The sequence below is a fragment of the Gouania willdenowi genome, unplaced genomic scaffold (genome assembly GCF_900634775.1).
Source record: "Gouania willdenowi unplaced genomic scaffold, fGouWil2.1 scaffold_3_arrow_ctg1, whole genome shotgun sequence".
Taxonomy (NCBI): domain Eukaryota; kingdom Metazoa; phylum Chordata; class Actinopteri; order Blenniiformes; family Gobiesocidae; genus Gouania; species Gouania willdenowi.
In genome coordinates, this window is record NW_021145162.1 from 412,616 (window position 1) to 427,615 (window position 15,000).

General features: G+C 38.0%; 1 protein-coding gene across 1 annotated transcript in view; it reads right to left on the reverse strand.

The window, feature by feature from the left end:
- Nucleotides 1-15,000, reverse strand: part of LOC114460090 (thrombospondin type-1 domain-containing protein 7A-like) — a 289,728-nt gene that overhangs the window by 69,941 nt on the left and 204,787 nt on the right. Inside the window, 1 exon segment of the mRNA XM_028442124.1 lies at nt 4,798-4,803. Within this exon segment, the coding sequence (XP_028297925.1) occupies nt 4,798-4,803 (6 nt within the window).

A 15,000-nucleotide genomic window follows, 5' to 3' on the forward strand; every position in this document is an offset into this window, starting at 1 on the left:
TGTAGCTTTGCCAGGGCGTAGCCTCCTCAGCTCTCCACATACCTGAGCTGCTGTGATGGTGGGTGATGTGAGCGGGGGGGGGGAGGTGTCCTCTTCTGTGCTGGAGATGGCTTGTGGGGTTAGGTGGGTGGGGGTTGCTGTGCTCGTAGGTGCAGGGAGATCAAACCTATTAAAAAACTGGTTTAACTGGTTTGCCCTTTCCACATCAGCCTCAATGGGGGCTCCTTTCTTTGAGCTGCAGCCAGTGATGGTCTTCATCCCCTCCCATACCTCCCTCATGCTGTTGTTCTGCATCCTCTGTTCTATTTTCCTTCTGTATTGCTCCTTCCCCTCTCTGAGCTGGACTCTTAGTTCCTTCTGTATCCGCTTGAGCTCCTGTGTGTCACCATCTCTGAAGGCCTTCTTCTTCTGGTTCAGGAGGCCTTTGATGTCACTGGTTATCCAGGGCTTGTTGTTAGCGAAGCAGCGCACAGATCTTACTGGAACAACAACGTCCATACAGAAGTTTATACAGTCCGTAGTGCAGTCAACCATCTCCTCCATGTTGTCATTGTGAGACCAAGTAAAACCAAGACTGAGTAACGACCACAGTCAGTGACCATCATCACGACACTAGAAACTTTCAGAAGTTCAGTTTAAGTGGATTGATCTAAAATCAGATTAATATTTATCATAAATATCATGTTGTTCCATGTTAGAGATTAGCGGCTTAGCAACCACTTTGCATACAACTCATGCTAACGTACTACTCATGCAAACGTACTACTCATGCTAATGTACTACTCATGTTAATGTAGTACTCATGCTAATGTAGAACTCATGCTAACATACTACTCATGCTAATGTACTACTCATGTTAATGTACTACTCATGTTAACGTACTACTCATGCTAACGTACTACTCATGCAAACGTACTACTCATGCTAATGTACTACTCATGTTAATGTACTACTCATGCTAACGTAGAACTCATGTTAACGTACTACTCATGCTAACGTACTACTCATGCTAATGTACTACTCATTCTAACGTACTACCCATTTTAACGTACAACTCGAGCTAACGTACTACTCATGTTAACGTTCTACTCATCCTAACGTACTACTCATGCTAATGTACTACTCATGCTAACGTACTACTCATGCTAACGTACAACTCATACTAACGTACTACTCATCCTAACGTATTACTCATCCGAACATACTACTCACACTGACGTACTACTCATGCTAACGTACTACTCATGCTAAAGTACTACTCATGCTAATGTACTACTCATGTTAATGTACTACTCATGCTAACGTAGAACTCATGTTAACGTACTACTCATGCTAACGTACTACTCATGCTAATGTACTACTCATGCTAACGTACTACTCATTCTAACGTACTACTCATTTTAACGTACTACTCATGCTAACGTACTACTCATGTTAACGTTCTAATCATCCTAACGTACTACTCATGCTAATGTACTACTCATGCTAACGTACTACTCATGCTAACGTACAACTCGTACTAACGTACTACTCATCCTAACGTACTACTCATGCTAACGTACAACTCGTACTAACGTACTACTCATCCTAACGTATTACTCATCCGAACATACTACTCACACTGACGTACTACTCATTCTAACATACTACTCACACTGACATACTACTCATGCTAACGTACTACTAATCCTAATGTACTACTCATGCTAACGTACTACTCATGTTAACGTTCTACTCATCCTAACGTACTACTCATTCTAACGTACTACTTATTCTAACGTACTACTCATGCTAATGTACTACTCATGCTAACGTACTACTCATGCTAACGTACTACTCATTCTAACGTACTACTCATTCTAACGTACTACTCATGCTAACGTACTACTCATGTTAACGTTCTACTCATCCTAACGTACTACTCATCCTAACGTATTACTCATCCGAACATACTACTCATCCTAACGTACAACACATTCTAACGTACTACTCATTCTAACGTACTACTAATGCTAATGTACTACTCATGCTAACTTACTACTCATGCTAACATGCTACTCATGCTAACGTACTACTCATCCTAAGATACTACTCAAACTATAACAGCAGCTAACTATAACAAAAGCTAACTCCAACAGCAACTAACTACAACAGCATCTATCTATAACAAATGCTAACTATAACAGCAGCTAACTAAACAGCAACAAACTTTAACAAAAGTTAACTATCACAGCAGCTAACTATAACAAAAGCTAACTAAAACAGCAGCTAACCCTAACAAAAGCTAACTATAACAGCAGCTAACTATCACACCAGCTAACTAAACAGCAGCTAACTATAACAAACGTTAACTATCACAGCAGCTAACTATAACAAAAGCTAATTCTAACAGCAGATAACTATCACAGCAGCTAACTATCATGTTAACGTACTACTCATACTAACGTACTACTCATACTACCGTACTACTCATCCTAATGTACTACTCATGCTAATGTACTACTCATGCTAACGTACAACTCATCCTAACGTACTACTCATACAAACGTACTACTCATACTAACGTACTACTCATACTAACGTACTACTCATGCTAATGTACAAATCATGCAAATGTACAACTCATCTTAACGTACTACTCATGCAAACATACTGCTCATGCTAATGTACTACTCATGTTAACGTACTAATGCTAACGTTCTACTCAAACTCACGTACTACTAGTGCAAACGTACTACTCATGCAAACGTACTACTCATGCAAACGTACTATTCATACTAACGTACTACTCATCCTAACGTACTACTCATGCTAACGTACTACTCATACTAACGTACTACTCATGCTAACGTACTACTCATGCTAATGTACTACTCATGCAAACGTATTACTCATGCTAACGTACTACTCATGCTAACGTACTACTCATGCTAACGTACTACTCATCCTAACGTACTACTCATCCTAACGTACTACTCACACTGACGTACTAGTCATGCTAACGTACTACTCATCCCAACGTGCTACTCATGCAAACTTACTACTCCTGTAAACGTACAACTCATCCTAACATACAACACATTCTAACGTACTACTCATTCCAACGTACTACTCATGCTAATGTACTACTCATGCTAACGTACTACCCATCCTAAGGTACTACTCAAACTATAACAGCAACTAACTATAACAAAAGCTAACTACAACAACAACTAACTAAAACAGCGGCTAACCATAACAAAAGCTAACTATAACAGCAGCTAACTAAACAGCAGCTAACTAAACAGCAGCTAACTGTAAAAAGTTAACTATCACAGCAGCTAACTATAACAAAAGCTAACTCTAACAGCAGCTAACTATCACAGCAGCAATCATGCTAACATACTACTCATACTAACGTGCGACTCATACTAACGTACTACTCATACTAACGTACTACTCATACTAACGTACTACTCATGCTAACGTACTACTCATGCTAATGTGCTACTCATCCTATCGTACTACTCATACTAACGTACTACTCATGCTAATGTACTAATCATGCTAACGTACAACTCATGCAAATGTACAACTCATCCTAACGTACTACTAATGCAAACGTACTACTCATGCTAACGTACAACTCATGCAAATGTACAACTCATCCTAACGTACTACTAATGCTAATGTACTACTCATACTAATGTACTACTCATGTTAATGTCCTACTCATGCTAACGTACTACTCATGCTAATGTACTACTCATGCTAATGTACTACTTATACTAACATACTACTCATGCTAACATACTACTCATACTAACGTACTACTCATGCTAATGTACTAATCATGCTAACGTACAACTCACGCAAATGTACAACTCATCCTAACGTACTACTAATGCAAACGTACTACTCATGCTAACGTACAACTCATGCAAATGTACAACTCATGCTAACGTACTACTCATGCTAACGTACTACTCATGCTAACGTACTACTCATACTAACGTACTACTCATGTTATTGACTACTCATGCTAACGTACTACTTATGCTAATGTACTACTCATGTTAATGTACTACTTATACAAACATACTACTCATGCTAATGTACTACTCATACTAATGTACTACTCATGCTAACGTACAACTCATCCTAACGTACTACTCATGCTAACGGACTACTCATGCTAACGTACCACTCATGCTAATGTACTTCGCATGCTAACGTACTACTCACACTGACGTACTACTCATGCTAACGTACTACTCATCCTATCGTACTACTCATGCTAACGTACTACTCATGTTAAAGTTCTACTCATCCTAACGTACTACTCATTCTAACGTACTAATATTCTAACGTACTACTCATGCTAATGTAGGGTTAGGGTTAGCAGCTAACTATAACAAATGCTAACTATAACAGCAGCTAAATATCACAGCAGCTAACTATGACAAATGCTAACTATAACAGCAGCTAACTATAACAGCAGCTAACTATCACAGCAGCTAACTATAACAAAAGCTTACAATAACAGCAGCTAACTATAACAGCAGCTAACTATAACAAAAGCTAACTATCAAAGCAGCTAACTACAACACCAGCTAACTATCACAGCAGCTAACGATCACAGCAGCAAACTATAACAGCAGCTAACTTTAACAAAAGCTAACTATCACAGCAGCTAACTATCACAGCAGCTAACGATCACAGCAGCTAACTATAACAAAAGCTAACTATAACAGCAGCTAACTATCACAGCAGCAAATTACAACAGGGTACCCTTGAGCAAGGCACCGACCCCAACACTGCTCCCTTTATTGTAAAGCAACTTTGAGTACCCAGAAAAGCACTATATGTAATTGATGTATAATAATAATAATAATAACTACAACAGCAGCTAACTATAACAAAAGCTAACTATAACAGCAGCTAACTATCACAGCAACTAACAAAACAGCAGCAAACTATATCAAAAGTTAACTATCATAGCAGCTAATTACAACAGCAGCTAACTATAACAGCAGCTAAATATCACAGCAGCTAACTATCACAGCAGCTAATTACAACAGCAGCTAACTATAACAGCAGCTAACTATAACAAAAGCTAACTAAAACAGCAGCTAACTATAATAGCAGCTAACTATCACAGCAGCAAACTATCATAGCAGCTAATTACAACAGAAGCTAACTATAACAGCAGCTAACTATAACAAAAGCTAACGATCACAGCAGCTAACTATCACAGCAGCAAACTACAACAGCAGCTAACTATCACAGCAGCTAACTATCACAGCAGCTAACTATCACAGCAGCTAACTATCACAGCAGCTAACTATAACAGCAGCTAACTATCACAGCAGCTAACTATAACAGCAGCTAACTATAACAGCAGCTAACTATCACAGCAGCAAACTACAACAGCAGCTAACTATAACAGCAGCTAACTATCACAGCAGCTAACTATAACAGCAGCTAACTATAACAGCAGCTAACTATCACAGCAGCAAACTACAACAGCAGCTAACTATCACAGCAGCTAACTATAACAGCAGCTAACTATCACAGCAGCAAACTACAACAGCAGCTAACTATCACAGCAGCTAACTATAACAGCAGCTAACTATCACAGCAGCTAACTATAACAGCAGCTAACTATAACAGCAGCTAACTATAACAGCAGCTAACTATCACAGCAGCAAACTACAACAGCAGCTAACTATAACAGCAGCTAACTATCACAGCAGCTAACTATCACAGCAGCTAACTATAACAGCAGCTAACTATAACAGAATACTGTGATCTAAAGTGTCAAAGGCAGCTGTCAGATCAAGTAAAACCAAGACTGAGTAACGACCACAGTCAGTGACCATCATCACGACACTAGAAACTTTCAGAAGTTCAGTTTCAGTGGATTGATCTAAAATCAGATTAATATTTATCATAAATATCATGTTGTTCAATGTTAGAGATTAGCGGCTTAGCAACCACTTTGCATACAACTCATGCTAACGTACTACTCATGCAAACGTACTACTCATGCTAATGTACTACTCATGTTAATGTAGTACTCATGCTAACGTAGAACTCATGCTAACATACTACTCATGCTAATGTACTACTCATGTTAATGTACTACTCATGTTAATGTACTACTCATCCTAACGTACAACTCATGCTAACGTACTACTCATGCAAACGTACTACTCATGCTAATGTACTACTCATGTAAATGTACTACTCATGCTAACGTAGAACTCATGCTAACATACTACTCATGCTAATGTACTACTCATGTTAACGTACTACTCATGCTAACGTACTACTCATGCTAATGTACTACTCATGCTAACAAACTACTCATTCAAACGTATTACTCATGTTAACGTACTACTCATGCTAACGTACTACTCATGCAAACGTACTACTCATGCTAACGTAGAACTCATGTTAACGTACTACTCATGCTAACGTACTACTCATGCTAATGTACTACTCATTCTAACGTACTACCCATTTTAACGTACTACTCGAGCTAACGTACTACTCATGTTAACGTTCTACTCATCCTAACGTACTACTCATGCTAATGTACTACTCATGCTAACGTACTACTCATGCTAACGTACAACTCATACTAACGTACTACTCATCCTAACGTATTACTCATCCGAACATACTACTCACACTGACGTACTACTCATGCTAACGTACTACTCATGCTAACGTATTACTCATGCTAATGTACTACTCATGTTAATGTACTACTCATGCTAACGTAGAACTCATGTTAACGTACTACTCATGCTAACGTACTACTCATGCTAATGTACTACTCATGCTAACGTACTACTCATTCTAACGTACTACTCATTTTAACGTACTACTCATGCTAACGTACTACTCATGTTAACGTTCTAATCATCCTAACGTACTACTCATTCTAATGTACTACTTATTCTAACGTACTACTCATGCTAATGTACTACTCATGCTAACGTACTACTCATCCTAACGTATTACTCATCCGAACATACTACTCACACTGACGTACTACTCATTCTAACGTACTACTCATTCTAACGTACTACTCATGCTAACGTACTACTCATGTTAACGATCTACTCATCCAAACATACTACTCACACTGACATACTACTCATGCTAACGTACTACTAATCCAAACGTACTACTCATGCTAACGTACTACTCATGTTAACGTTCTACTCATCCTAACGTACTACTCATTCTAACGTACTACTTATTCTAACGTACTACTCATGCTAATGTACTACTCATGCTAACGTACTACTCATGCTAACGTACTACTCATTCTAACGTACTACTCATTCTAACGTACTACTCATGCTAACGTACTACTCATGTTAACGATATACTCATCCAAACATACTACTCACACTGACATACTACTCATGCTAATGTACTACTAATCCTAACGTACTACTCATGCTAACGTACTACTCATGTTAACGTTCTACTCATCCTAACGTACTACTCATTCTAACGTACTACTTATTCTAACGTACTACTCATGCTAATGTACTACTCATGCTAACGTACTACTCATGCTAATGTACAACTCATACTAACGTACTACTCATGCTAACATACTACTCACACTGACGTACTACTCATGCTAACGTGCTACTCATCCTAACGTACTACTCATGCTCACGCACTACTCCTGTTAACGTACTACTCATCCTAACGTACAACACATTCTAACGTACTACTCATTCTAACGTACTACTAATGCTAATGTACTATTCATGCTAACTTACTACTCATGCTAACATGCTACTCATGCTAACGTACTACTCATCCTAAGATACTACTCAAACTATAACAGCAGCTAACTATAACAAAAGCTAACTACAACAGCAACTAACTACAACAGCATCTATCTATAACAAATGCTAACTATAACAGCAGCTAACTAAACAGCAACAAACTTTAACAAAAGTTAACTATCACAGCAGCTAACTATAACAAAAGCTAACTAAAACAGCAGCTAACCCTAACAAAAGCTAACTATAACAGCAGCTAACTATCACACCAGCTAACTAAACAGCAGCTAACTATAACAAACGTTAACTATCACAGCAGCTAACTATAACAAAAGCTAATTCTAACAGCAGCTAACTATCACAGCAGCTAACTATCATGCTAACGTACTACTCATACTAACGTACTACTCATGCTAATGTACAAATCATGCAAATGTACAACTCATCTTAACGTACTACTCATGCAAACATACTGCTCATGCTAATGTACTACTCATGTTAACGTACTACTCATGCAAACATACTGCTCATGCTAATGTACTACTCATGTTAACGTACTAATGCTAACGTTCTACTCAAACTCACGTACTACTAGTGCAAACGTACTACTCATGCAAACGTCCTACTCATGCAAACGTACTATTCATACTAACGTACTACTCATCCTAACGTACTACTCATGCTAACGTACTACTCATACTAACTTACTACTCATGCTAACGTATTACTCATGCTAATGTACTACTCATGCAAACGTATTACTCATGCTAACGTACTACTCATGCTAACGTACTACTCATGCTAACGTACTACTCATGCTAACGTACTACTCATGCTAACGTACTACTCATACTAACGTACTACTCATGCTAACATACTACTCATGCTAATGTACTACACATGCTAGTGTACTACTCATCCTAACGTACTACTCACACTGACATACTACTCATGCTAACGTACTACTCATCCTAACGTACTACTCATGCTAACGTACTACTCATGTTAACGTTCTACGCATCCTAACGTACTACTCATTCTAACGTACTACTTATTCTAACGTACTACTCATGCTAATGTACTGCTCATGCTAACGTTCTACTCATGCTAACGTACTACTCATACTAACGTACTACTCATGCTAACGTACAACTCATACTAACGTACTACTCATGCTAACGTACTACTAATCCTAACGTACTACTCACACTGACATACTACTCATGCTAACGTCCTACTCATTCGAACGTACTACTAATGCTAATGTACTACTCATGCTAACTTACTACTCATGCTAACATGCTACTCATGCTACCGTACTACTCATCCTAAGATACTACTCAAACTATAACAGCAGCTAACTATAACAAAAGCTAACTACAACAGCAACTAACTACAACAGCAGCTATCTATAACAAATGCTAACTATAACAGCAGCTAACTAAAGAGCAACAAACTTTAACAAAAGTTAACTATAACAACAGCTAACTATCACAACAGCTAACTAAACAGCAGCTAACTATAACAAACGTTAACTATCACAGCAGCTAACTATAACAAAAGCTAACTCTAACAGCAGCTAACTATCACAGCAGCTAACTATCATGCTAACGTACTACTCATACTAACGTACTACTCATACTACCGTACTACTCATACTAACGTACTACTCATACTAACGTACTACTCATGCTAATGTACAAATCATGCAAATGTACAACTCATCTTAACGTACTACTCATGCAAACATACTGCTCATGCTAATGTACTACTCATGTTAACGTACTAATGCTAACGTTCTACACAAACTCACGTACTACTCATGCAAACGTACTACTCATGCAAACGTACTATTCATACTAACGTACTACTCATCCTAACGTACTACTCATGCTAACGTACTACTCATACTAACGTACTACTCATGCTAACGTACTACTCATGCTAACGTACTACTCATGCTAACGTACTACTCATGCTAATGTACTACTCATGCAAACGTATTACTCATGCTAACGTACTACTCATGCTAACATACTACTCATGCTAACGTACTACTCATGCTAACGTACTACTCATACTAACGTACTACTCATGCTAACGTACTACTCATGCTAATGTACTACACATGCTAGTGTACTACTCATCCTAACGTACTACTCACACTGACATACTACTCATGCTAACGTACTACTCATCCTAACGTACTACTCATGCTAACGTACTACTCATGTTAACGTTCTACTCATCCTAACGTACTACTCATTCTAACATACTACTTATTCTAACGTACTACTCATGCTAATGTACTACTCATGCTAATGTACTCCTCATGCTAACGTACAACTCATACTAACGTACTACTCATGCTAACATACTACTCACACTGACGTACTACTCATGCTAACGTGCTACTCATCCTAACGTACTACTCATGCTCACGCACTACTCCTGTTAACGTACTACTCATCCTAACGTACAACACATTCTAACGTACTACTCATTCTAACGTACTACTAATGCTAATGTAGTACTCATGCTAACTTACTACTCATGCTAACGTACTACTCATGCTAACGTACTACTCATGCTAATGTACTACTCATGCAAACGTATTACTCATGCTAACGTACTACTCATGCTAACATACTACTCATGCTAACGTACTACTCATGCTAACGTACTACTCATACTAACGTACTACTCATGCTAACGTACTACTCATGCTAACGTACTACTCATGCTAACGTACTACTCATGTTAACGTTCTACTCATCCTAACGTACTACTCATTCTAACATACTACTTATTCTAACGTACTACTCATGCTAATGTACTACTCATGCTAACGTACTACTCACACTGACATACTACTCATGCTAACGTACTACTCATCCTAACGTACTACTCATGCTAACGTACTACTCATGTTAACGTTCTACTCATCCTAACGTACTACTCATTCTAACATACTACTTATTCTAACGTACTACTCATGCTAATGTACTACTCATGCTAACGTACTACTCATGCTAACGTACAACTCATACTAACGTACTACTCATGCTAACGTACTACTCATACTAACGTACTACTCATGCTAACGTACTACTAATCCTAACGTACTACTCATGCTAACGTACTACTCATTCTAACGTACTACTTATTCTAACGTACTACTCATGCTAATGTACTACTCATGCTAACGTACAACTCATACTAACGTACTACTCATGCTAACATACTACTCACACTGACGTACTACTCATGCTAACGTGCTACTCATCCTAACGTACTACTCATGCTAACGTACTACTCCTGTTAACGTACTACTTATCCTAACGTACAACACATTCTAACGTACTACTCATTCTAACGTACTACTCATGCTAATGTACTAATCATGCTAACTTACTACTCATGCTAACATGCTACTCATGCTAACGTACTACTCATCCTAAGATACTACTCAAACTATAACAGCAGCTAACTATAACAAAAGCTAACTACAACAGCAACTAACTACAACAGCAGCTATCTATAACAAATGCTAACTATAACAGCAGCTAACTAAACAGCAACAAACTTTAACAAAAGTTAACTATCACAGCAGCTAACTATAACAAAAGCTAACTAAAACAGCAGCTAACCCTAACAAACGCTAACTATAACAGCAGCTAACTATCACAGCAGCTAACTAAACAGCATCTAACTATAACAAAAGTTAACTATCACAGCAGCTAACTATAACAAAAGCTAATTCTAACAGCAGCTAACTATCACAGCAGCTAACTATCATGCTAACGTACTACTCATACTAACGTACTACTCATACTACCGTACTACTCATGCTAATGTACTACTCATGCTAATGTACTACTCATGCTAACGTACAACTCATCCTAACGTACTACTCATACTAACGTACTACTCATACTAACGTACTACTCATACTAACGTACTACTCATACTAACGTACTACTCATGCTAATGTACAAATCATGCAAATGTACAACTCATCTTAACGTACTACTCATGCAAACATACTGCTCATGCTAATGTACTACTCATGTTAACGTACTAATGCTAACGTTCTACTCAAACTCACATACTACTCATACTAACGTACTACTCATGCAAACGTACTATTCATACTAACGTACTACTCATGCTAACGTACTACTCATGCTAACGTACTACTCATGCTAATGTACAACTCATGCAAACGTATTACTCATGCTAATGTACTACACATGCTAGTGTACTACTCATCCTAAGGTACTACTCACACTGACATACTACTCATGCTAACGTACTACTCATCCTAACGTACTACTCATGCTAACGTACTACTCATGCTAACGTACTACTCATGTTAACGTTCTACTCATCCTAACGTACTACTCATTCTAACGTACTACTTATTCTAACGTACTACTCATGCTAATGTACTACTCATGCTAACGTACTACTCATGCTAACATACTACTCATGCTAACGTACAACTCATACTAACGTACTACTCATGCTAACGTACTACTCATCCTAACGTACTACTCATCCTAACGTACTACTCACACTGACGTACTAGTCATGCTAACGTACTACTCATGTTAACGTTCTACTCATCCTAACGTACTACTCATTCTAACGTACTACTCATCCTAACGTACTACTCATGCTAATGTACTACTCATGCTAACGTACTACTCCTGTAAACGTACAACTCATCCTAACATACAACACATTCTAACGTACTACTCATTCCAACGTACTACTCATGCTAATGTACTACTCATGCTAACTTACTACTCATGCTAACGTACTACTCATGCTAACGTACTACCCATCCTAAGGTACTACTCAAACTATAACAGCAACTAACTATAACAAAAGCTAACTACAACAGCAACTAACTAAAACAGCGGCTAACCATAACAAAAGCTAACTATAACAGCAGCTAACTATCACAGCAGCTAACTAAACAGCAGCTAACTCTAACAAAAGTTAACTATCACAGCAGCTAACTATAACAAAAGCTAACTCTAACAGCAGCTAACTATCACAGCAGCAATCATGCTAACATACTACTCATACTAACGTGCGACTCATACTAACGTACTACTCATGTTATTGACTACTCATGCTAACGTACTACTTATGCTAATGTACTACTCATGCTAATGTACTACTTATACAAACATACTACTCATGCTAATGTACTACTCATACTAACGTACTACTCATGCTAACGTACTACTCATGCTAACGTACTACCCATCCTAAGGTACTACTCAAACTATAACAGCAACTAACTATAACAGCAGCTAACTATCACAGCAGCTAACTACAACAGCAGCTAACTATAACAGCAGCTAACTATAACAGCAGGTAACTATCACAGCAGCTAACTATCACAGCAGCTAACTATAACAGCAGCTAACTATAACAGCAGCTAACTATAACAGCCGCTAACTATCACAGCAGCTAACTATCACAGCAGCTAACTATAACAGCCGCTAACTATCACAGCAGCTAACTATCACAGCAGCTAACTATAACAGCAGCTAACTATAACAGAATACTGTGATCTAAAGTGTCAAAGGCAGCTGTCAGATCAAGTAAAACCAAGACTGAGTAACGACCACAGTCAGTGACCATCATCACGACACTAGAAACTTTCAGAAGATCAGTTTAAGTGGATTGATCTAAAATCAGATTAATATTTATCATAAATATCATGTTGTTCCATGTATGAGGTTAGCTGCTTAGCAACCACTTTGCATACAACTCATGCTAACGTACTACTCATGCTCACGTACTACTCATGCTAACGTACTACTCATGTTAACGTACTACTCATGCTAACGTACTATTCATCCTAATGTATTACTCATGCTAACGTACTACTCATGCTAACGTACTACTAATGCAAACGTACTACTCATGCTAACGTACTACTCATGCTAACGTACAACTCATGCAAATGTACAACTCATCCTAACGTACTACTAATGCTAATGTACTACTCATACTAATGTACTACTCATGTTAATGTCCTACTCATGCTAACGTACTACTCATGCTAATGTACTACTCATGCTAATGTACTACTTATACTAACATACTACTCATGCTAACATACTACTCATACTAACGTACTACTCATGCTAATGTACTAATCATGCTAACGTACAACTCATGCAAATGTACAACTCATCCTAACGTACTACTAATGCAAACGTACTACTCATGCTAACGTACAACTCATGCAAATGTACAACTCATGCTAACGTACTACTCATGCTAACGTACTACTCATGCTAACGTACTACTCATACTAACGTACTACTCATGTTATTGACTACTCATGCTAACGTACTACTTATGCTAATGTACTACTCATGCTAATGTACTACTTATACAAACATACTACTCATGCTAATGTACTACTCATACTAACGTACTACTCATGCTAACGTACTACTCATGCTAACGTACTACCCATCCTAAGGTACTACTCAAACTATAACAGCAACTAACTATAACAGCAGCTAACTATCACAGCAGCTAACTACAACAGCAGCTAACTATAACAGCAGCTAACTATAACAGCAGGTAACTATCACAGCAGCTAACTATCACAGCAGCTAACTATAACAGCAGCTAACTATAACAGCAGCTAACTATAACAGCCGCTAACTATCACAGCAGCTAACTATCACAGCAGCTAACTATAACAGCCGCTAACTATCACAGCAGCTAACTATCACAGCAGCTAACTATAACAGCAGCTAACTATAACAGAATACTGTGATCTAAAGTGTCAAAGGCAGCTGTCAGATCAAGTAAAACCAAGACTGAGTAACGACCACAGTCAGTGACCATCATCACGACACTAGAAACTTTCAGAAGTTCAGTTTAAGTGGATTGATCTAAAATCAGATTAATATTTATCATAAATATCATGTTGTTCCATGTATGAGGTTAGCTGCTTAGCAACCACTTTGCATACTACTCATGCTAACGTACTACTCATGCTCACGTACTACTCATGCTAACGTACTACTCATGTTAACGTACTACTCATGCTAACGTACTATTCATCCTAATGTATTACTCATGCTAACGTACTACTCATGCTAACGTACTACTCATGCTAATGTACTACTCATCTAACGTACTACTCATGCTAACGTACTAC